Source organism: Podarcis raffonei, chromosome 2, assembly GCF_027172205.1.
Source record: "Podarcis raffonei isolate rPodRaf1 chromosome 2, rPodRaf1.pri, whole genome shotgun sequence".
In the NCBI taxonomy this organism is placed as follows: Eukaryota; Metazoa; Chordata; class Lepidosauria; order Squamata; family Lacertidae; genus Podarcis; species Podarcis raffonei.
Genome location: NC_070603.1, coordinates 12,713,371 through 12,737,125, shown reverse-complemented (window position 1 = coordinate 12,737,125; position 23,755 = coordinate 12,713,371). Strand labels below are relative to the sequence as shown.

The following is a 23,755-nucleotide window of genomic DNA, read 5'->3' as shown; positions in this document are numbered from 1 at the left end:
TTCTGTTCCCACCCTGAAGCAAAGTTCTTAACCTGAAGCACTATTTCTGGGTTAGCGGAGTCTGTAATCTGAAGCGTATGTAACCTGAAGCGTATGTAACCCAAGGTACCACTGTATATTATCAGAGTAGTCCCTACGAGAACCCTGCAAGAAGATCAGTGTTCTCATTCCCATGTGGAAGAAAACAAAAGGAAGGGGCACCAGGCATCTTATTATATTTATATTCCACCCTTTTTCCAAAGAGGTACCTGGTTCTCCCTTTCCCTCCATTTTATCATCGCAACAACCCTGTGAGGTAGGTCTGGCGCTGAGAAAGGCTGTGACTGGCCCAAGGTCACCCCGTGAATGAGTTGAACCTTGTCTCCCAGCTCCTAGTCTGACACTGCTGCACCACATGGGCTCTTGTTGTAGGTAGAGCATGAGACTTGATTTTAGGGTTGTGGGTTCGAGTTCCACCTTGGGCAAAAAAAATTCCTGCATTGCTGGGGGTTGGACTAGATGACCCTTGGGGTCCCTTCCAACACTACAATTCTATGGAATCGGAGTGTGCTCCCCCAACCCCCAAAAAGGGATGTGAGAATATCAGCGCTGGAGCAGGAGCTGGCATTCCAGGACTTCAAGCAGCAGGTATAATATCAGTATTGTTAGCAGGATTGGGGAATCTTTTTCAGCCCAGTGCCACGTTCTATTATGGGCAATATTTCAGGGGCCACACAGGGAGGACATTGAGGTTTGGAAAGGTAGGAGGGTTCCTGGTCACTCAGCTATCTGTATTCATAGTTCAATTCTCACACCCCTTGCCTTGAGATAGGGAATCCAGGGGGTTGGTGGACTTTGCTGAAATGGCTAAAATGACCAGAAGAATCAGAAATCAAGAAGACCAGAATTTCAATAAGGAATAGGGAAAATTTGTAACTTATCCTAAAGACCATTGTAAACAGTTAAAATTGTTAGTAGGATTGGAACACAGTGGAGAAGTAAAAGATTTGGATCATCAAAAAAGATGCGGGAGGAAGTGATTAAATTACCGTAGGACCCACAAAGGGGATGATGGAAGTCCAGGAGATTCCTTGGAATCTTGTTTTTATTCTTAATGTTTGATATATATCTGTAAAACTTTAATTTGAAAAACCAAATAAATAAATTAAAAATAAAAACAAGAGAATCCAGGGGGTTGATTTACTGTGAAAGGGAGGGAGCTGAGGCCTCTCATGATTTCGCCTAGTGGAGTGCTGCCTCCACTATCTGAATTAGTTATCAAGAGTCTGCAAAATCTGGCCTTCTTTGTAGATTTTGGGGGTTTGGAGTCAAAACCGTTGTCCATGTCTGAAGCAGCAAGTGGTCAGTGCTCAGAAAGCAAGACTACAATTCATTCAGGGCAGAGGAGCAGTTGGAAGATCCTCCAGACGTTGATAGACTACCATTCCCATCATTCCAGACCACTGGCCTTGCTGACTGGGGATGATGGGAGTGAGTCCCACATGGGGATGTCACCACAGTGGCTATTACTGATTTAAGCTATTGAGAGTCTCAACCCAATGCCAAGCTAGTTGAAACTTAAGCTGCAATTCTGTGTCCAGATCAAGGGGAGTAATAGCCCCACTCTATTCTGCCTTGGTCAGACCACACCTGGAATATCTGAATGACCCAGAGGAATCATAGAATCATAGAGTTGGAAGAGACCACAAGGGCCATCGAGTCCAACCCCCTGCCAAGCAGGAAACACCATCAGAGCACTCCTGGCATATGGTTGTCATGCCTCTGCTTAAAGACCTCCAAAGAAGGAGACTCCACCACACTCCTTGGCAGCAAATTCCACTGTCGAACAGCTCTTACTGTCAGGAAGTTCTTCCTAATGTTTAGGTGGAATTTTCTTTCTTGTAGTTTGGATCCATTGCTCCGTGTCCACTTCTCTGGAGCAGCAGAAAACAACCTTTCTCCCTCCTCTATGTGACATCCTTTTCTATATTTGAACATGGCTATCATATCACCCCTTAACCTCCTCTTCTCGAGGCTAAACATGCCCAGCTCCCTCAGCCGTTCCTCATAAGGCATCGTTTCCAGGCCTTTGACCATTTTGGTTGCCCTCCTCTGGACACGTTCCAGTTTCTCAGTGTCCTTCTTGAACTGTGGTGCCCAGAACTGGACACAGTACAGGAGAACTGGGTGAAAGTGTTGTGGTCAGATGGGACCAAAATTGAGCTCTTTGGCATCAACTCAACTCGCCGTGTTTAGAGGAGGAGGAATGCTGCCTACGACCCCAAGAACACCATCCCCACCGTCAAACATGGAGGGGGACATATTATGCTTTGAGGGTGTTTTTCTGCTAAGGGGACAGGACACTTTCACCACATCGAAGGGACAATGGACAGGACCATGCATCACCAGATCTTGGGTGAGCACCTCCTTCCCTCAGCCAGGGCATTGAAAATGGGTTGAGGATGGGTATTCCAGCATGACAGTTACCCAAAACACACGGCCAAGGCAACAAAGGAGTGGCTCAAGAAGAAGCACATTAAGGTCCTGGAGTGGCCTAGCCAGTCTCCAGACCTTAATCCCATCAAAAATCTGTAGAGGGAGCTAAAGGTTCAAGTAGGTACACATCAGCATCGAAATCTCACTGACTTGGAGAGGATCTGCAAAGAGGAGTGGGACAAAATACCTCCTGAGATGTGTGCAAACCTGGTGGCCACCTACAAGAAACGTCTGACCTCTGTAATTGCCAACAAGGGTTTTGCCACCAAGTACTAAGTCATATTTTGCAAAGGGATCAAGTGTTTATTTCCCTCATTATAATGCACATCAATCTCTGACTTTTGTCTTCTAGGTTTCTGGGGTTTTTCCTGTTGTTATTCTGTCTCTCACAGCTACAATAAACCTACCATTAAAATTATGGACTGGTCATTTCTTCGTCAGGGGGCAAACGGGCAAATTTAGCAGGGGATCAAATACTTTCCCCCCTTCGCTGTACCTGCTTGCTGATGCTTTCAAAGAACTCTAAAAGGTTATTGAGGCAAGACTTACCTTTACAGAAGCCATGCTGATTCTTTTTCATTTTATATTTATATTCTTCACATTACATGTGATCATTTTATCTTCAAATATGCTTTCAACCAATTTACCCAGAACAGGCACCGAACAAAGTTGCCTGATTTCCCAGACCCACCCACCATTATCCATTTTCTAAAAAACTGGCATTGCCTTGGCAACTTTCTCCTCTCCTGTACAGAGGTCGATCACAGAGACAAGTTATATATTTTTGTTGTAAGGTCAGCAAGTTCACATTTGAATTCTCGAAGATCACTGCTCTGGACACACCTATTTGGTCAAGATTCCCATGTTCTGAAGTAAACCTTCTGGTCTCCTCTTGCTACCCATGCTGGTGTCCTCTTGGCCTTTGGTAGTACCTTACCTGATTTGGAGTACGTAGTCTAGCTGATCTACTATTATGGCTTTGAATATCTCCCCCCCCCCTCAAACTCCCCTTTCATCTTCCTTTTTACCAATCTCGTTATTATTGTTTTCGGAAATGTCCTCCTTAGTGGAAGTTGTGTTGGACTTACTTGGCCATTGTCAGCTTCTCTCTCTCGTGTGTGTGTGTGTGTGTGTGTGTGTGTGTGTGTGTCCTAAGGGATTGGGATCATAGACTACAGTGGTACCTCGGGTTACAGATGCTTCAGGTTACAGACTCCGCTAACCCAGAAATAGTACCTCGAGTTAAGAACTTTTCTTCAGGATGAGAACATAAATCGTGTGGCGGCGGCAGGAGGCCCCATTAGCTACAGTGGTGCCTCAGGTTAAAGAACAGTTTCAGGTTAAGAACAGACCTCCAGAACGAATTAAGTTCTTAACCCGAGGTACCACTGTATCATTGTCTCCAACTGACCTGACAATGCCGGGACTGTCACAAAAACCCTGAAGCCACCATGGAACGGTTGTGGACTCTCCTTCCTTGGTGGTTTTTAAGCAGCGGTTGGATGGTTCTCTGTCATGGATGCTTTAGCTGAGATTCCTGCATTGCAGGGGGCTGGACTAGATGACCCCTGGGTTCCCTTCCAACACTACGATTCTACAATCATGGCTTCTCACTTTCTCACGCTGAGTCCTGAATTCCCATCTATGTTGAGGTACGCTAACAGGAAATGATTATACACCTAGGGTGGGGAACTTGTGACCTTCGAGATGTTGCTGAGCTACAACTCGCATCAGTCCCAGAAAGTACCACTGTACAGCGTTGAGCTGGATTGGGATCATAGACTACAGTCCAACGCACACATGTATATATCCCATGAACACAGTAGGGCCTGCTTTCAACTGTGTGTAAGTAGGTCACACTGCAGTGACGCGGGTGGCACTGTGGGTTAAACCACAGAGCCTAGGACTTGCCGATCAGAAGGTCGGTGGTTTGAATCCCGGCGACGGGGTGAGCTCCCGTTGCTCGGTCCCTGCTCCTGCCCACCTAGCAGTTCGAAAGCACAAAGTGCAAGTAGATAAATAGGTACCGCTCCAGCAGGAAGGTAAACGGTGTTTTCGTGCGCTGCTCTAGTTCGCCAGAAGCGGCTTAGTCATGCTGGCCACATGACCCGGAAGCTCCCTCGGCCAATAAAGCGCGATGAGCGCCGCAACCCCAGAGTCGGTCACGACTGGACCTAATGGCCAGGGGTCCCTTTACCTTTTTAGGTCACACTGCAAGGACTGCAAGTCCATCTCCTGCTTTTTGATAAATCAGTTGACCATTTTTTGCACAGGACCAGCATCTCAGCGTAGGTCCCTTTCTGTGATACTGAAGAAATAACTTATAATTTTGTTGCCAGAAGCTATTCTCCAGACCTAGGCAGGTTTCTTTCAATTGCTTATTACAGTAAGCGAGCAAGTGTCCCCCTAACTCTCAGTTTCACAGATTAGTTGATTAATCTAACAACTGAAGCTTCACAGAATCACAGAACTGTAGAGGTGGAAGGAACCCTGAAGATCTGAATGTGCAGAGCTGTCCAACAACACTGAAGGCAATGGGAAGCGTCAGCTGGTGCAGGAGCTCTGCAAACTGGTGCACAAGAGGCTTGGGTTTGGGTGCCGGTTCTTGCTGAAGGTACCAAGGAGATAAATGGAGTGCCTCTGAATATGTTTGGGGGTGGGTGGGTGTGCATATGCCCTTCCCCTTGCTCAAGAAACTACTAAGGAAGCAGCCTGAGCTGCCATAAAAACCCAGCCCTTGCCCACTCAATTATTTAAAGTACCCAATAAAGAAATTAAATGCACGCCAAGGAAGCCGCTGTGTAGGGGAGGCAGAAAAGCAGAGTGCAATATGAGAGCCAGAAATAGCCCCTGATGTTCCCGGTATGTTTCTGCTGTTATGAGTCACCTGCACCCTGGTTCTGCGACGGGCTTTGGTGATGCAACAATTGTTTATATAAAAGAAACAACCACCTGTTCCTCAGTGCAGACAGGGAACATTTGCAGGTGCGCACAGACCCCCGATTTTGCCGCCGGTGCAGCAGACGAGACGACCCGTCCGATCGCCTCGCTTGCTACATCCGTTTCAAGCAGCCAGGAGAAGGGTTCTGTTTTTTTGGGCTCTGCTTCTCCTACAGGAAAACACCTTCGGTGCCTCCTTCCAGCCCCGCAGGGAAAAAGCAACATATTGTCATGACGCAAGCGTTTGTTTCAAAATTAGAGTCTTCATTCAAAATTAGAGTCTGATCTTTGGGCAGGGCTCGTCATGGGAACGGGCTCCAGAGACCGGGGGTTTGCGGGGTGTCTGTGTGTGTGGAACAGGGAGAAAGGAACGAGAGAAGGGAGAACTGCACAAGATCCTACAAAAACGGAGGTGGCAGAGAACCCCACAAGACAAAACAGTAAGTTACCGCACAGCAAATGACAGTAGAGTCAATTCGATGTTTGGTATGTGACTGGTTGTGGTCAGCTGACCCCGGTCCCACGCTGTGCAGAGGGAAGCAGCCCAATGTTGCTGTGAGGTCAGGTGTCCAAAGAGGCTGCTGTTTCTACATCGGACATTCACTCAGGGCCAACACCTCTGCTGAAGAGAAGCAGGGAGAAAGCATCGAGAAGAATACTGCAACCTGTCCTGCAAGTTCGATGCTGGGGTGTGTAGGTGTCTCTTTGGGGGAAGAGCAGCTTGCAGGAAGAGCTCTCTGCTGAGGAAGGAGGAAGAATGCTCAGCGAGGAAGTCCTTCCTGGAGCAGATTCCTAGGCAAAAAAAGATCCTGGCCGAGAGTCAAACCAGCAGGGCACTTCTCAAGACATCCGGGAGCAAAGCAAACAAGGTTTGACCGAGCGACAGATCTTATGCCGGTGAGAGGGATGAAGGTGCTCTACATCTGCCACAGACCGCGAGTCCCCGGGCTCCAGCTGCACCGGTGACCAAACCTCGGACCTAATTAGAGCATAGGACCACTAGGGACAGCCCCCGGAGAGCGCTGGGGGCAACCTGTCCAATCAGAAGCTGCCTCCCAAGCACCCCAGGCTCTCGTCAGGACCGCCACTTCCGCCACACCCAATCCAGCATGGAGAGCTAATCACTATCCCGCTGCCCAGACCCCATCCCTTCTCAGGGAGGACTGCTTTGTAAAAGCCAGCGGACCTGGGCAGCATTCTCAGACGCACCTTGGCAACTACAAGACTGAAGCACAGAACCAAGTCTGGCATCTACTCCTTGCCCTTCATGCACACTGCCTTCCTAGGAGCAAAGGATGCTTCCGCCATCGCACCCTGCAGGCCAAGGCTATTTCTAAACTAGAGGAGGGAGCCCCGGGCCAGTTCTTCTAGCTAGCTAGCGAGCTAGCAGCAAGGATGGCTCCAAAGTGTCGACAAGAGCTGCGGCAGTGCCAATATCCGGATTACAGTCATTGGTCCCCGGCAGCTGAGTCCACTGGAGAGTCCTGGGCCGATGAAAGGACGTCTGAGATGAAAAAGAGGAAGAAACTGGGAGTGAGAGAAAGTGGCGGCTTCCACTTCTGAGCACAGACATCCTACCAACACCCTCTGAGGCCACACACCCCACCCAGAGGCAAGGGTTAAGCTCCCGCAAAAGCCAGGGATAGCCACGTGAAGCCTCCGCAGAGCAGTGGAATGAAGGCTCCCCCTGCCCTGAAGAGGCTGCACATGGCTTCTGGGATAGCCACGCAGCCTGCATTCGCTCCATAAGACACACACACATTTCCCCTTACTTTGTAGGAGGGAACAAGTGCGTCTTATAGAGCAAAAAAATACGGTAATTATAATTGCTAATGGAAGACAAGCAGCATGCTCCAATTATTATTGTTTCTACAGGGCCGAGGGGAAGGCTGCCTGCCTACCAAACCTCACTGCCTCTCCCCTCCCACGTTAACCTCATGCAGTTATCTCGTGGCAGCCCCTACCAACTGCTTCTTCGACGATGGTGCTGGGGGCGCTTTCGGACTGGGAACCCGGCTGCCCCCACTGCTGCGAGCGAAACATCACCATCTCCTCCAAGTTGCGCAGAACCGTCACGGTGCCCTTGGCGGGTGCGGGCAAGACCCGAGCCTGCTCCAGAGCTCTGCAGGGGAAGATTTCCAGGGAACTTATTCCCGAGTAAGCATATGTGGGGATGCACACAAAAAAGCAGGGTGTGCTATGCAAAATAAGCATCTTAAAGGTAAAGGTAAAGGGACCCCTGACCATTAGGTCCAGTCGTGACCAACTCTGGGGTTGTGGCACTCATCTCGCTTTATTGGCCGAGGGAGCCGGCGTACAGCTTCCGGGTCATGTGGCCAGCATGACTAAGCCGCTTCTGGCAAACCAGAGCAGCGAACGGAAACGCCGTTTACCTTCCCGCTGGAGCGGTACCTAGTTATCTACTTGCACTATGAGGTGCTTTCAAACTGTTAGGTTGGCAGGAGCAGGGATCGAGTAACGGGAGCTCACCCTGTCGCGGGGATTCGAACCGCCAACCTTCTGATCGGCAAGTCCTAGGCTCTGTGGTTTAACCCACAGCACCACCTGCGTCCCAATAAGCACCTTGCGTAAGATAAATACGGACTACAGAATTCATCCCTGGCTTGGGCAGGGGGTGGGGGAGGAGAGGAAAGAGGCACTCTCATTTCCATAGCACAACACCAGGCATTTCCTGTTGCCCAGATCCGCTGTAGAGAACAATCAGCCAACGGGACGACGAAATAAAACAATTTAGAACCCAGGAGGTTTGGAATGTGGGCTCTGTCAGCTTGGAAATTTTTTTAAGCAGGCCTGGTTTGTAATGGGGTTGTCACCTGCCAGCAGGGTGGATTTGGCTTAAATCAAATCAATTTAAATCACGATTTAAATCACTAGTCAGTAAGACTTGATTTAAATCTTTTTGTGTTTTTTTAAACAAAAAGATTCATTCTTGCTGGTATAACCTTAATATTTACAACCAGATGAAGGTTTCCTTTTTGGAATAATAATTTTTCAGAGTAGTTTTTACAGCTATATCAAAAATTACTGATTTGGTTATACTATTAGAAATACATAGACAGATAATTATGTAATTATTGTAAGGTTTTAATAAGTTAACTGTTTATATTTGGACAACTTTTCTTCTGGACTTTATTGGAAGGAGAAAAATAATCATTTCCTTAATAAGAATTTAAACAATTTATTTAACTAAAACAACAACATTATAGCATATGTATCCATGCTTGTTAACTGATGTGGTTAAACAATTTGTTTTTTAAACTTAGACTGAGTTTTAGCACACATGAAAAACTTAAAACAAATCCTTAAATCCTAAACTATAATGCAACTTAAACAGAAAACTATCTCTAGAATGATTTTTCCTCCAGCAAGTAATAATAATAAAAATCCAATTTAAATTTTTAAAAATCCTATTTTTTATTTTTTTTAAAATCATTGATTTTTATCCACCCTACTTGCCAGCCCTTCCCCAACCCCTTTCCCAAGCGAAAAACCTTACCCTTGAAAAAATAGATACCTAGCAGCAAAGAGGGCATGAGGCATTTTGCAGGCCTTGAGTGAACCCAAGTCAAACCAACAGTCCTTTTAGCTCAGTTCTGGTGACACTGAGAAGCAGTGGCTCTCCCGGGGTTTGAGCAGGGAACAATTCCAGCCCAACCGGGAGATGCTGGGGACTGAAGATGTGATCTTCTGTTTTCTTGTCTCTGCTGAGCCCTCCCTGCTCACCTTTCCCAGTAAGATTCTTTGCTAAGGAAGAAGGTGGGAGGGGAACTGGCAGAGAAAAGGGAGGGTGTCTTGCTAACTTTCTCAGCCAAGGCTCAAAAGGATCCACATTTCCCCCCTACAGAGCAATGCCCAAGAATGCTTGGGAATAGCAAACAGTTTTTTGAGTCGGGCTAGACAGCATCTTAAAAAGCAGAGACATCACCTTGCCAACAAAGGTCCGTATAGTTAAAGCTATGGTTTTCCCAGTAGTGATGTATGGAAGTGAGAGCTGGACCATAAAGAAGGCTGATCGCCGAAGAATTGATGCTTTTGAATTATGGTGCTGGAGGAGACTCTTGAGAGTCCTATGGACTGCAAGAAGATCAAACCTCTCCATTCTGAAGGAAATCAGCCCTGAGTGCTCACTGGAAGGACACGTCCTGAAGCTGAGGCTCCAATACTTGGGCCACCTCATGAGAAGAGAAGACTCCCTGGAAAAGACCCTGATGTTGGGAAAGATGGAGGGCGCAAGGAGAAGGGGACGACAGAGGATGAGATGGTTGGACAGTGTTCTTGAAGCTACCAGCATGAGTTTGACCAAACTGCGGGAGGCAGTGGAAGTCAGGAGTGCCTGGCGTGCTCTGGTCCAGGGGGTCACGAAGAGTCAGACACGACTAAACGACTAAACAACAACAACAGAGTGTGTCTGTCCATCACTTCTTACCTTCCTATGAGTGCTTACCTTTCTGATGAGGCTATGCCTGTGTGGCTCATGGAGCGCCTTACCTGGAAAAATAAAAGTGGGGAGTGGGATTCCATGGCAATGAGAACGCAAGCACAATATAACAACATCCTGATATTCCAGAGTTGCATATTTGTTTGTGAACCGAATCTGTATACTACCCAGTAACCAATGCCCTCTGGAAAGCGAGTGATTTAAAAACATAAGCATTGAAAAACAGGCCACATGCAAAAATCAGACGGGCTATAAGGCAATATAAAACCAAGTAAACCACAAATAGCAAGCCGTACATTAGAAATCTTAAGATAATGCAGGAATAATTAGAGCCTCTCTGCTGCGTTCAACCTTGCAAATGTGGGTTAGGGTCACCACTTCAGACACAGCAAATTGAAAAATAATAAAATTACTCATCATCCTTCAGCCTCTCCTTAACCAACCTGCTCCCGTTTACAAATGGAACACCTATTTTGCTTAAGCAAAATATTTTTTAAATTGATTGACCCAAATTAAGGCTGCAATCCTAAACCCACTTACTTGAAATCAATATGACAGACTTCTGCATAGAACTGTTAAGGATTGTGCTGCACTCAAGTCCTACAGCTCTAGTTGAAAGCAAGTCAACTTACAACAACAACAATAATTTATACCCTGCCAACAACAACAATTTATACCCCGCCCATCTGGCTGGGTTTCCCCAGCTACTCTGGGCAGCTCCCAATAGAATATTAAATACATGAAAAATACATCAAACATTAAAAACTTCCCTAAACAGGGCTGCCTTCAGATGTTTTCTAAAAGTCAGGTAGTTGTTTATTTCCTTGACATCTGGTGGGAGGGTGTTCAACAGGGCAGGCGCCACTACCAAGAAGGTCCTCTGCCTGGTTCCCTGTAACCTCACTTCTCACAATAAGGGAACCGCCAGAACCCACATTAGGTTTTTGAGATTGATCTTTGGACTAACTGCAGCAGGATTGGGAAATGGGAGTTGACTCATGCCTGATCTGCAGTAGCAGCGAACCAAGATATGAAAGTGCCCCATTGTATAGGACAGGTGTCTTCATTTCTCACCACAAATAAGCTCCTTCCAGACTATCCTCTGATGCCATACGAAAACACACCATCACTTCTCATACCAGGGTTTCTTCAAAACCTTAACATCATGAAAAATGGGGGTTCTCAAACTAGCTCTTCAATTAATACCCTCCCTGTAAGTCCAAGGGAACCAAGAGACTAAATTAACAAAGGTGAAGAACAGGGCACCGCAGCAGGTAAAAGGCAAAGGACCCCTGGACAGTTAAGTCCAGTCAAATGCAATTATGGGGTGTGGCACTCATCTCGCTTTCAGGCCAAGGGAGCCGGCGTTTGTCCACAGACAGCTTTCCAGGTCAGGTGGCCAGCATGACTAAACTGCTTCTGGCACAGCAGAGCACCGTGACAGAAGCCAGAGCGCACAGAAATGCCGTTTACCTTCCCGCCAGAGTGGTACCTATTTATCTACTTGCACTGGCATGCTTTCAAACTGCTAGGTTGGCAGGAGCTGGGACAGAGCAACGGGAGCTCACCCTGTCGGGGGATTCGAACCGCCGACCTTCTGATCAGCAAGCCCAAGAGGCTCAGTGGTTTAGACCACAGCGTCACCTACTCCCACCGCACTTGTGAAATTCCCTTTCCAAGGAATATTATATATGTATGTTGCATTTCAGACTTTAATCTGTTAGCACTTCCTATCTGGGTGGAAAGGCAGAATATAAATACAAGGAACGAACGAATGATTGGACTCACCCGGTGAGAATGTGGGAGTTTGGTACCCACAAAGTCAAAAGGCTGGGGGACCGTCAAAGGATGGTACAGCTCAGGAGCTAATCGGGTGTTTGCAAATTTCATGCACTCTTCTAGCGTGGAGATGAACTGGCTGCAGGTCGCTCGCAATAAGGATGACGCTTCGTTCATCTTCTGGAGGAAGCCAAGAGCAGGAAGAGGAGTGAGTAGGAAGCCTGAGCAGCCTGACCTTCAGGGCCTCAGCGACTCAGTGCAAGTCCCAAGACACTTCAGCCCAGGGCCAGTTCAAAGATTCTGCTGCTAAGGTAACCTAGCTCTGCGCCACATTAGTGCCCATACTGGGGGCAAGGGGAGCTTTCAAATAAATGGTTCTGTATGTGAAAACTAAGACTGCGCACCACAAGCACCGTAATGAACAAATGGGAGACTCCCTAGGCGCACTGAGCTCAGTACAGACAAAACTTCTTCTCTCGAGGTAGTTCGTCCACCCCTTTGGCACTGGCTCTCCAAGGTTACAATTTTGAACATCGCTGTGGGTGGCATCAACTAGGAGTAGTGCCTTGTCAGTTTTCCACCGCAAGAAAACAAAAACGTCTTGGACCAGCCCTGCCCTTGCTGCATCTAGCCACGTCCACAGCAGAAACAGCTGCCTCTCATAACCCCAAAGCATCTCTGAATATAATTGTGGTGCCTTGTGGATCGTGGGCTGGGCTTCTATTCCTTAATTAAAAGGGCTACAACAATCCTTGGCTGTTTTCTCTCGGATCTCCTATAGCAGGAATGGAGAACCATCAGCACTCCAGAACTTCTATTATCTCCATCCACTGGCTGTGGCAGCTGGGCTGAGGTTCAGCAGGCCAACGTTCTGCATTCCTGCCCGACAGAGGTCAGAGGAGGGAGACAACATTTTGCTCACAAATGACCCGGGGGGTACGTTCTCCACTAAGCACCCTGGAACAGAGGAGTGGGGAACCTTTGGCCCACCAATATGTTCCTGGAATACAACAGCCCATCAGCCCTTGCAGTCATGGCCAATGGGCAGGGATGCTGGGCGTTGGAGTTCAGCAACATTATTATTATTATTATTATTATTATTATTATTATTATTATTATTATTAATACCCCGCCCATCTGGCTGGGTTGCCCCAGCCACTCTAGGCAGCTTCCAACACACACAAAAATAATAAGAAAACATCAAACATTAATAGTAACAATCAGATCCTACATGAAAAGTCACAATAACTTTAAAATAAACAACTTATACCAAATAAAGCAGTATGCAATAATGCATTAGAATCCAATAGTAAACACTAAAATTAAACATTGGCAGGTAATAACTAAACAGTTTACACTTATCAATTCCAATGAAAAATTACTCATCTATAATCGACAAAAATAGCAGCAAACCACAATACCTAAAATACCACAAAACATACAAAACAATGTAAAAGGATTAAATTAAGAAACAAGGACACACAACTTATAATTATAATTATAATAATAATAATTATTATTATTATTATTAAATGGCCACTGGTCCCATCACCTCCTGGCAAATAGAAGGGGAAGAAATGGAGGCAGTGAGAGATTTTACTTTCTTGGGCTCCATGATCACTGCAGATGGTGACAGCAGGCACGAAATTAAAAGATGCCTGCTTCTTGGGGAAAAAGCAATGACAAACCTAGACAGCATCTTAAAAAGCAGAGACATCACCTTGCCAACAAAGGTCCGTATAATTAAAGCTATGGTTTTCCCAGTAGTGATGTATGGAAGTGAGAGCTGGACCATAAAGAAGGCTGATCGCCGAAGAATTGATGCTTTTGAATTATGGTGCTGGAGGAGATTCTTGAGAGTCCCATGGACTGCAAGAAGATCAAGCTGATCCATTCTGCAGGAAATCAGCCCTGAGTGCTCACTGGAAGGACAGATCCTGAAGCTGAGGCTCCACACAGTGGTACCTCGGGTTACATACGCTTCAGATTACAGACTCCGCTAACCCAGAAATAGTACCTCGAGTTAAGAACTTTGCTTCAGGATGAGAACAGAAATCATGATCTGGCGGCGCGGCGGCAGCAGGAGGCCCCATTAGCTAAAGTGGTGCTTCAGGTTAAGAACAGTTTCAGGTTAAGAACGGACCTCCGGAACGAATTAAGTTTTTAACCTGAGGTACTACTGTACTTTGGCCACCTCATGAGAAGAGAAGACCCCCTGGAAAAGACCCTGATGTTGGGAAAGATGGAGGGCACAAGGAGAAGGGGACGACAGAGGACGAGATGGTGGGACAGTGTTCTCGAAGCTACCAGCATGAGTTTGACCAAAGTGCAGGAGGCAGTGGAAGACAGGAGTGCCTGGTGGGCTGTGGTCCATGGGGTCACGAAGAGGCGGACATGACTAAACAACTAAACAACAACAACAACAACAAATCTCTGAACTCCCCTCCCACCTGCTTCTGTTCTCATCTGGTGGGCCAAAGGTTCCTCACACCTGCAGGAACAGGTGCTTGCAGCATGCAACATTCCCTGATGCCACGGCCCCCAAAGTGCATGATCCTTCAAAAACTGCCCTCACCTGGAGGTCAAGAGGGGAGCCATTGTCTTGAGGATGTGTTGCATCCTGTACGGCGAGGACCTGCTGTGTCAGCACGTCGCAATATAGTCGCAGTTCGGACAGCTTTCTCCCGAGGGACTCGTTGCTTAGGTCCAGATCTGAGGAAGACAAGCAAACAGAGCAGGAACTGAAAAAGGGATCGTAGAAAAAATTAGCAGTGTGCACAAAGAGTCTTTTCCCTTTTGCTGAGAGCAGAAGAGAGCTGCTGTTTATAACAGCCAAGTGCAGTGAAATTTCTATTTGGAGCAGAAAGCAGTGGTGACACGTACCGAAAACAAAAAAAAAGTGGCGTGGGGGGTGGGGACACAGAAAAACATGGCACAGCTTTACTGCCAGCTTGGAGGGTGTGAGATTAATGCAGAGCCATAACTAACAGTCTTCAACATCAGCAGTAACATCTAGACCACGGGTGTCAAACACAAGGCCCGCGGGCCGAATCCGGCCCGCCAGACCTCGTCATGTGGCCCGTGTAGCCGCCGCCGGCCGCCAGCCTTCACCTTTTATTCTCGTTTTTTTTTTTTTACACAAGAAAGCCGCCTCTTCAGCACATGCGCGGCAGCCTACAAGCCAGAGAATGTCTGCCCTCTAGCGGCGCTGGCCGTTCTACACAGGAAACCTCCACTTTACATGTCCTTTACATAGTCCTACAGATACAACCGGCCCTTTGAGGGTAACCAAACTGCTGATGTGGCCCCCAATGAATTTGAGTTTGACACCCCTGATCTAGACCATGGGAGCATTTCAGCCCTGTTCTTGAGTTTGTTCAAAATCTAAAACAGCTTATCTTAGTATTCCTTTTTTTGAATTTGTGCTATGTAGGTTTTTTAAAAACCTTTTTGTAAAGGCAATACTAGAGTTTGTGAAAAACTCTTTATCACTACTTCTTGGCTTCCTTTAAATAGGGCTGTGTCTTAAACCTGCTATTGAGGTTTTCAAACCTTTTTTGTAAACTCAGGGGAGCGTTTCAGCCCTTTTCTCGAGTTTCTTTAAAATCATTTAAGGTTTATGATTTCTCTGTTTCCTTCTGAGGAAACTGAATAGTTCAGTGAAACGAGGTTTGTAGCCAGCATCCTGCTAAGGCTTTGTTTAATTCAAGGTTTTTCTAATTTTTTCCTTAAACTTTGTGATTTTTGTTATTTAGTTTAATTCTATAAGATAATATTTTTAGTCGATTACTCGTTTCAGGGAATTTCACAGTATGTCATTTGTTTTGTATAACTAACTGGCTGAGCTTGGCAGTCAAATAACATTTGCTCCCTGTAGCACACTGCCCTCTGGTGGGCCACCAAAGATTCAGTGGTACCTCGGGTTAAGTACTTAATTCGTTCTGGAGGTCTGTTCTTAACCTCAAACTGTTCTTAACTTGAAGCACCACTTTAGCTAATGGGGCCTCCTGCTGCTGTTGTGCCACCGCCACACGTTTTCTGTTCTCATCCTGAAGCAAAGTTCTTAAACCGAAGTACTATTTCTGGGTTAGCGGAGTCTGTAACCTGAAGCGCCTGCAACCCGAGGTACCACTGTACTGCAAATGTCATCTCTTCTGCAAGTAGAGAACACAACCAGTTTTGTACCGCGCTGGGTGGTTCGTTTCTATAGCCTGAAAACTCACTGCTTCCCAAAGGTTCAGGGAGAGTAACAAAAGGAAAAATATATTTAAAATCATTAAAATAAAAGAAAGACTTCATCTGAGTTGTTCCCAAACTTTCTGCCCCCCTCCCCCACCACCTAAGGACCATTTCAAAGTTGCTGATCATCTTGACGGACCACCTAATGGCTTTTCTGCCTGCTGTAGCGGATCTAATGGGCTTTGTTTGTATTTATACTGCTTCTTTTACTTCTTATATTGCACCTGGTGGCATCACAAGCTGCACTCCATAGAATTCAAATTGTAACACAATATAAGAAATAAAATAAGCACTAAAATACAATTAGAAATCAATATTTAATGCAGGCACGCCACGGACAACCTGAATGAGGCTTGCAGACTATTGGTGGTCCATGCACCAAATGGTTGGGAACCTCTGATCTCAATGTTTTTAAAACATCCCCCTCTAGGGTGTGCCGAATTTTTCACCTTTCAAATTCCAAACATGAGGGGGTGCTAAAAAGTTGTAACGCAACTTGGGAATTCCAAAGCTATCTGGGTTAAAGTAATATAGCTCAGTCTTGCTTGGTAAGTAAAACGTGGGCGAAATTGCATTGCTGTATCCGTCTGTCTCGACAGACAACGGGAGAGGGCATCATCAGCAGTATAATCAAACTGTTGGAGAGTTGCAGCACCTCTTTGGCAGTTCCATGTTAGCTTGACATCCAGTCCGATTTTAATAATAATAGTAATAAGAAGAAGAAGAATACATTTTTATTTATATCCCGCCCTCCCCAGCCGAAGCCGGGCTCAGGGCGGCTAACAACAATAAAATAAGACAACATTTTAAAATCATTTCATTAAAAAAATTACTTCAAATCAAATTGATGGCAACCATTGGGTAGAGTTCTGTGAAGATTGCCAAAGGAGGGAGTCAGGCTGTGCCCTGGCCAAAGGCTTGGCGGAACAGCTCTGTCTTGCAGGCCCTGCGGAAAGATGTCAAGTCCCGCAGAGCCCTAATCTCTTGTGACAGAGCGTTCCACCAGATCGGAGCCACAGTCGAAAAAGCCCTGGCTCTGGTTGAGGCCAGCCTAACATCTCTGTGGCCTAGGACCTCCAAGATGTTTTTGTTTGCCGATCGTAAGTTCCTCTGTGGGACATACCAGGAGAGGCGGTCCCGTAGGTACGAGGGTCCTAGGCCGTATAGGGCTTTAAAGGTTAAAACCAGCACCTTAAACCTGATCCTATACTCCACCGGGAGCCAGTGTAGCTGGTATAGCACCAGATGAATCTCGCAGCGAGGACCATGTAAGGAGTCTCGCCGTAGCATTCTGCACCCGCCGGAGTTTCTGGGTCAGTCTCAAGGGCAGCCCCACATAGAGCGAGTTACAATAATCCAGTCTGGAGGTGACCGTCACGTGGATCACAGTGGCTAGGTCAGGGCGAGAGAGATAAGGAGCCAACTGCTTAGCTTGGTGGAGATGAAAAAATGCCGCCTTTGTTATAGCTGCAATCTGTGCCTCCATGGAGAGGGAGGTGTCGAAGATTACACCCAAACTCTTAACGGACGGTGCTGGCACTAATTGCACCCCCGCAAGAGATGGGAGTTGCCCCCCCAATCCCATATCGTCCTGACCCAGCCAAAGGACCTCTGTCTTCGAAGGATTTAACTTCAACCGGCTCCCACGTAACCATCCAGCCACAGCTGGATTTTCCCATTCTTTCCAGGGATAGACCAGGTGTTCAAGGAGAAACCGTTGAAATCAACCTGGCAGAATCTAGTTAACTGGTTACTTTCTCTTCCCCAACACGGCATGCGCAAGACCCACAGGCTTAGACTGAGTTGAGAGCCCTCAAGTGGACCAAGCAGGATCAAGGATGTTTGCTAAGGAGGTGTGAGACTTAAACACCTCACTCTTATCACGGTTTAACCTGAAGTTCCCACCTTACATTCCCCCAGCTCTGCCAACACCATCCTCGGATCTCAGCCCCACAATCCCACTCTGGGCTTTTCAAACTCTCGTCAGGACAAAGCTATTTGCAAAGAACCAACCTCTCTCCTTCTGGCTCCTGCTGTCCCCCAGGCAGGCCTTGGAGCTGCCCAAAGCCACGAGCCATTTCTGTCTCTCAGCGGCGCCTCCTGCCTTCAGGTAGAAGTACTGCTCTCCAGGGATGACCAGCTCCATGCGAGTGGGGTCAGTAGTGTGGACTATGGAAGCAGTTAGGGAAAAGAGAGCAGAGAGGATGTTGAGATGCCAGTGGCTTCATACACAAGACGCAGGGCAGCATCCAAAATAGTCCTTCCAGTAGTGCAATGGAATGTCCCCTCCCTCTCCCTTTCCCATATGCCCCCCAATATTCTCTAGAGCAGGCTTCCTCAGCCCTCCAGATGTTTTTGGCCTACAACTCCCATGATCCCTAGCTAACAGGACCAGTGGTCAGGGATGATGGGAATTGTAGTCTCAAAAACATTTGGAGGGCCAAGGTTGAGGAAACCTGATCCAGATGGTTGGGAAACCTCAGAAAACAGATTTAAGGAGATATGTGGGGGGAGAGGAAGGTGACAGAAGCGTAGCTAGGGGCGGCGGGGGGCAATGGGACCACACTGTGGGGGGCACTTACCATGGGGTCTGCAGTGTGCCCGAACCACGGCAGTGTGGGGCTTGCATTAGCCCACCACCTCCCCTTCAGCCGCCCTGCAGGACCACTGCAGGTGGAGGGTGGACTCCTCGGAGGCTGTGTGGCACACCTCGCCCCCAGGCGCAGGGCATACGTGCCGCCCTGGACAACCGAGTGGCTAGCTATGCCACTGGAAGGTGAAGTTCTGTACACATCCATAATTCCTTGTCCTGGTGGAATTATTTCAATGGATACCTCCCTCTGGACACACACAATCACACTTTTGCATTCTACATTAAATAACGTTAGCTACCCAGTTCCCTTGCTTGTCCAAGGTGATGCAGTTAAAGGGGAGAAGTTCCTCTTCTAGCCACTCTGAGATGATCTGGGAGCTAAATGGGGCCACATGAAATTGCCTTGAGCTTGTGCCTTTGAGGCCAGCAATACAGCCAGGGGTCTGGCACCAATATTTCAGATCACCCAAAAGACTCGGGTCTGTTAGAGTGAAGAGGCCTTGAGACAAGAGCTCTTGAACCACTGATTTCTGTGCTGGATGTGGAGGGAGGAAATTCTACTCCTCCGTGACCAGCATGAAAATGCAGCAGGTTAGCAGAAGGGTGTGGGGGTGAGCCTTCCCTCCTCCAGCAGTCTGATTATAGGATGGCAAGTTTTGTTATTAGCAGTCCGTGTTTCCATACAGTCTATGAAGGAGGGGGCTTCTTCTCTGAAGCCAGCAGGAAAATGAAGGCTACTAATTGATGGACGGGAGGGCTTTTTTTTAAAGGGGAAATGTTGACGGCACATTTGTAGACAATTCCAAGAAGAAAGAAAAGTGGGAGGCGTCTAAAGAAACCAGTGTGGCTTGGGAAGAATTATGGAGAAAGAACTGGAAATTTACAGCCTGTGAAGTATTGAGGGAAAATCTAATCAAGATGTTTTATAGATGGTACTTAACACCTACCAAAATAGCTAAAATGTACAAGACAAAAACAAATCTGTGCTGGAGGTGTGGTAAAACAGAGGGGACACTTATACATGTTTGGTGGACCTGTGAAAAAATCAAAAGCTTCTGGAACATAGTATATGACGAGCTTAAAAGAATGTTTAAGTATAACTTTATAAAAAATACAGAAGCTTTTCTACTAGGGATAACAGACGCAGGTATAGCAAGAGAAGATCAGAAAATATTCCTCTACGCTACAGGAGCAGCAAGGATCCTAACTGCTAAAAACTGGAAAAAAGAAATTGTGCCAACAAAAATGGAATGGCAAGACAAACTGTTAGAGTATATTGAACTGGCTAGATTAACAGATGCAATTAGAGATCATACTAGACAAGAATTTCAAAAAGCATGGGGGAAATGCAGAGAATACTTCACAGAATAGTGCCCTAAAATTCACATCTGGACTTGTTTCGATTAATGTCTGCAGGAGACTTTGTGGATATTTAAGTTATAATTAGAAAAATCTTAATAATTATTCATAAAGGAAACAGCTTATAAGAAGTAAATAAGGATGCCAGAAACAGGATAAAGGAAGTCTTTTATTTGGTTGTTTGTATTGTTGTATGTTATGCTTGTTGTTGGTTATGTTTGTGTCTGATGGGGGTGGATTTCTGTGTTGGGGGGGTGGGGGTTGGTGTTATGTTGTAAATAAAATTTCCAATAAAAATTTATTTTAAAAAAAGAAAAGGAAACCAGTGTGGCTGCATAAGGAGCTGAGATTTAAGAAGGGCATGTACAAGAAATGGAGGAAAGGGGAAATCACAAAGGAAGAGTATACCTGAGTAGCCAACAGTTGCAGGGATAAGGTCAAGCAGGCCAAAGCTCAGGATGAGCTCAGGCTTGCAAGAGAGGCTAATAATAATAGGTTTCTTTGGCTATGTTTGAAGCAAGAGGAAGAACAAGCAAGTAGTTGGTTCTCTGCATGGAGAAGCCAGAGAAACTCTATTGGGCGATAGAGAGAAGGTGCAACTGCCTCTGCCTCTGTTTTCATCCAAAAGGAAGGCGATGCCCAACCTGGTGATAACAGAATAAATGATGCAAAGAGACAGCTGCAGCCCAAGGTAGGAAAAGAGGTGGTAAAGGAACACCTCACAACTTTAAATGAATTCAAATCCCCAGGGTCTGATGAGGTGCATTCAAGGGCACTAAAGGAGCTTGCAGATGCAATCTATTCAGAGCCTCTATCTATAATCTTTGAGAATTCTTGGAGAACAGGTGAGGTCCTTGCAGACTGGAGGCAGGCAAATGGTATCCCTATCTTCAGAAGGGGGGAAAGAAGACCCAGGTAAGTACTGGCAGGTCAGCTTAATGTCAATACCTGGAAAAGTCCTAGAACAGATAATTGAACAGTCTGTGGCCATCAGTCATGGATGCTTTAGCTGAGAATCCTGCACTGCAGGGAATTGGCCCCTTCTAACTCTGCAATTCTATGATTCTAATATTTTGGAGGCAGGTTAATAACGTTTGTGGGCTTATTTATAAGGTGACATTTAAACAGCTTCCCCTCCCCACTTGCCCACAAAATAGCACAAAATGGCCCAACCTTTGATCTCACACACAGCCATCTTGATGCTGCCTTTGCTGCCCTTTCCCACGTCATCCTGTGAATCATAATAGGAGAGGATGCCATTCTCTAGTACGAAGTATCGTGGCTGCCAACCTGTGGTGGGAGGAGAAGGAAAAAGAGAGATGTGGAAATGAGGATCCTTTTCCCATGGCAAGTCAAGCTCTCTCACCAGCAGTTTCCAAGGAGAATCAAAATTTAATTAAATGACCAACATGTAAACAGGAACATGATTGAACGATTCCTTTTGCATACACGTATATTGCAGCACCCATTCCTAAGTGAGGTGGAGACAATCTAAGTGGGAGATCTTCCAAAGTCCTACTGGTAAGAAAAGGAAGTGGTGTTTCCTTCCCTATGCAGTTCTTTAAAACAAAAAACAAACCTGCCTTTCCCACACCCTTAAAACACCATCTCCAGGTTGGCTGGGGAGAGAGATCCTAGAGTTCTCTGAAGATCAAAGTGGAACACCCTGTTTTGGGCTTAAAACAGTACACCACTGGCATTAGAGCTAAGCCAGCAGAGCTTTCCACAGGTGTAGCAGGGACCTGTGAAGCTGGGATGCCCCTTGGCAGGGTGAAGCTTTCCTCCGCTAACAGATATACAACTCCAGCCGTTCCCAACGCCCTCCAGATAGCAGATCCAAAGATTAGGAAGCAAGGTGTATCCTACATTTTCATCTTTGAACAATAGCTCAGTGTCATCAAAAGCTCATGCAGACATAAAAAGGTAAAGGGACCCCTGACCATTATGTCCAGTCGTGACCGACTCTGGGGTTGCGGCGCTCATCTCGCTTTATTGGCCGAGGGAGCCGGCATACAGCTTCTGGGTCATGTGGCCAGCATGACTAAGCCGCTTCTGGTGAACCAGAGCAGCGCACGGAAACGCCGTTTACCTTCCCACCGGAGCAGTATCTATTTATCTACTTGCACTTTGACGTGCTTTCGAAGTGCTAGGTTGGTGGGAGCAGGGACTGAGCAACAGGAGCTCACCCTGTTGTGGGGATTCGAACCACCGACCTTCTGATTGGCAAGCCCTAGGCTCTGTGGTTTAACCCACAGTGCCACCCGCGTCCCCATCCAGACATACTTCAATACAATTTTTAAAATACAGTGGTACCTCGGGTTACAAACTTAATTTGTTCCAGAAGTCCGTTCTTAACCCAAAGGATTCTTAACCCGAGGCCTCCCGCGGCCCCGGAAGCGGATTGCATTTATATCCCGGGGCAAAGTTCGCAACCTGGAGCACCTACTTCTGGATTTGCGGAGTTCGTAACCCGAAGCATTCGTAAGTAGGGCAGTGCGTAATCTGAGGTATCACTGTAAGGGTTTTTTGGAAAAAAATACAGTAAAGCTAAGGGTTAGGGGATGCAAAGACCATGGGAGGGAGCATGTGGTCCTCTTGATGCTTTTTTTTTTTACTCCCGCTCCCATCAGTCCCAGCCTTCAGAGTCAATGGTCAAGGATGATGGGAGATGTAGTCCAGCCACATCTGGAGGGCTACATGTCCCCCACTCCTGACACAGGTATATGTGCTTTAACCTTAAATACACAAAACATCACCATGGGGGTGTAACACTGACTATAAATAGTCTTTATTTAAACCAGTATTTGTTTATTTTCTTGGAGATTGCAGCCCACTCTTGTCATTGGGCCGGGCCAGGGCGGGACTTGGGAGGCTGCTCTGACAAAATCCTGTAGCATTTGCTAGAGAAGATCTCCTGTGCATTTATCAAATGCGTGACAGGAAGATGCTCCACAAGCAAAGTCCCCCCTGCAGCATACTGGAAAGAGCTGCCCCCCCCCCACGTCTTGCTTTGCTTCTGTATTTGTGGTCACGCCTCCTATGGGAAGCGCTCAGACAACTACAATGAGAAACGCAGAAAAACCACGGAAAACAAGACTCCTAGTTGACATGGACGACTCATCCTGCTCAGGAGCACCAGGAAAGTGACTCACTACAATGGAGAGGTGGTCCAGCACGGCCCTAACCCTTAAAAAAAACCCACACACAGAAAAATAAGACCACCAAACAGAAGTGAATGGGTGACACTTATTCCCTCTCCGCATCTCCACTGCTGGAAAAAGACCTGTACCCGTTGAATTTTTCCCAGTTACGCAACTGCTACAAGGCGCAGAGAAAGATGGCAGCCCTTAAAACCCTTTGGCTGGGGAAGGAGCGGGTGCAAGTGAGATTCGGTTTCCTGGAAAGGGATGTAAGGATTAAGTCGCACAATGAGAAAGGGAGCATTTTGGGGGGCTGGGGTTACGGGGGGGTAGGGGTGGGAGGAAGCCCGGACTCCTGGGTTCTATCCCCTGCCCTATGGGATAGCTGGGTTGCTAAGGAACGCGAAGAAAGGGGTACATATGATAGGGGGAGCAGGAGGCGACGAAGGCAGAGGCCGCCTCCCCAAATGCAAAGCCCGACCCACTTGAGGACTCTCTCTCTCACCCGAAAGATAGTTGGTCCATTTCAGCAGCGCTCCCTCCATCACCAGCCCGGCTCGCTTACTGCCGCCGGTGCGCCGAGCAGAGCCAATTGCGGCTCCGGGCCGGTGGGGCCCGACCAATCGCGGGGCAAGTTGAGGGCGGGGACCAAGAACGGGGGGAAAGGGGACTTGCGGGGACGCGGGAGGGAAGCTAGGTAGGAACCAATCAGGCTGGGAAACGGGTCGGGGGAACAAAAGGTGGACGGACGGGGGGGGGGAAAGGAACGCT

General features: G+C 47.1%; 1 protein-coding gene across 2 annotated transcripts; it reads right to left on the bottom strand.

Moving 5' to 3' along the window:
• Positions 1 to 5,658: 5,658 nt before the first annotated feature.
• On the bottom strand, positions 5,659 to 23,701 carry LOC128406572 (pleckstrin homology domain-containing family A member 3-like). Of its 2 annotated transcripts, XM_053374078.1 has the most exons (9): positions 23,586 to 23,700; positions 23,490 to 23,543; positions 21,018 to 21,134; positions 17,906 to 18,061; positions 14,229 to 14,365; positions 11,663 to 11,833; positions 9,881 to 9,924; positions 7,380 to 7,537; positions 5,659 to 6,919 (listed from the first exon to the last, which is right to left on the bottom strand). In XM_053374078.1, the coding sequence occupies exons 2-9, from the start codon at positions 23,527 to 23,529 to the stop codon at positions 6,864 to 6,866; spliced, it is 879 nt and encodes a 292-aa protein (XP_053230053.1). In that variant the 5' UTR covers positions 23,530 to 23,543; positions 23,586 to 23,700; the 3' UTR covers positions 5,659 to 6,863. The 2 variants fall into 2 exon arrangements, with proteins under 2 accessions (XP_053230053.1, XP_053230060.1); XM_053374085.1 differs by having other exon boundaries at positions 7,327 to 7,537; positions 23,490 to 23,701.
• Between the last annotated feature and the right edge of the window lie 54 nt (positions 23,702 to 23,755).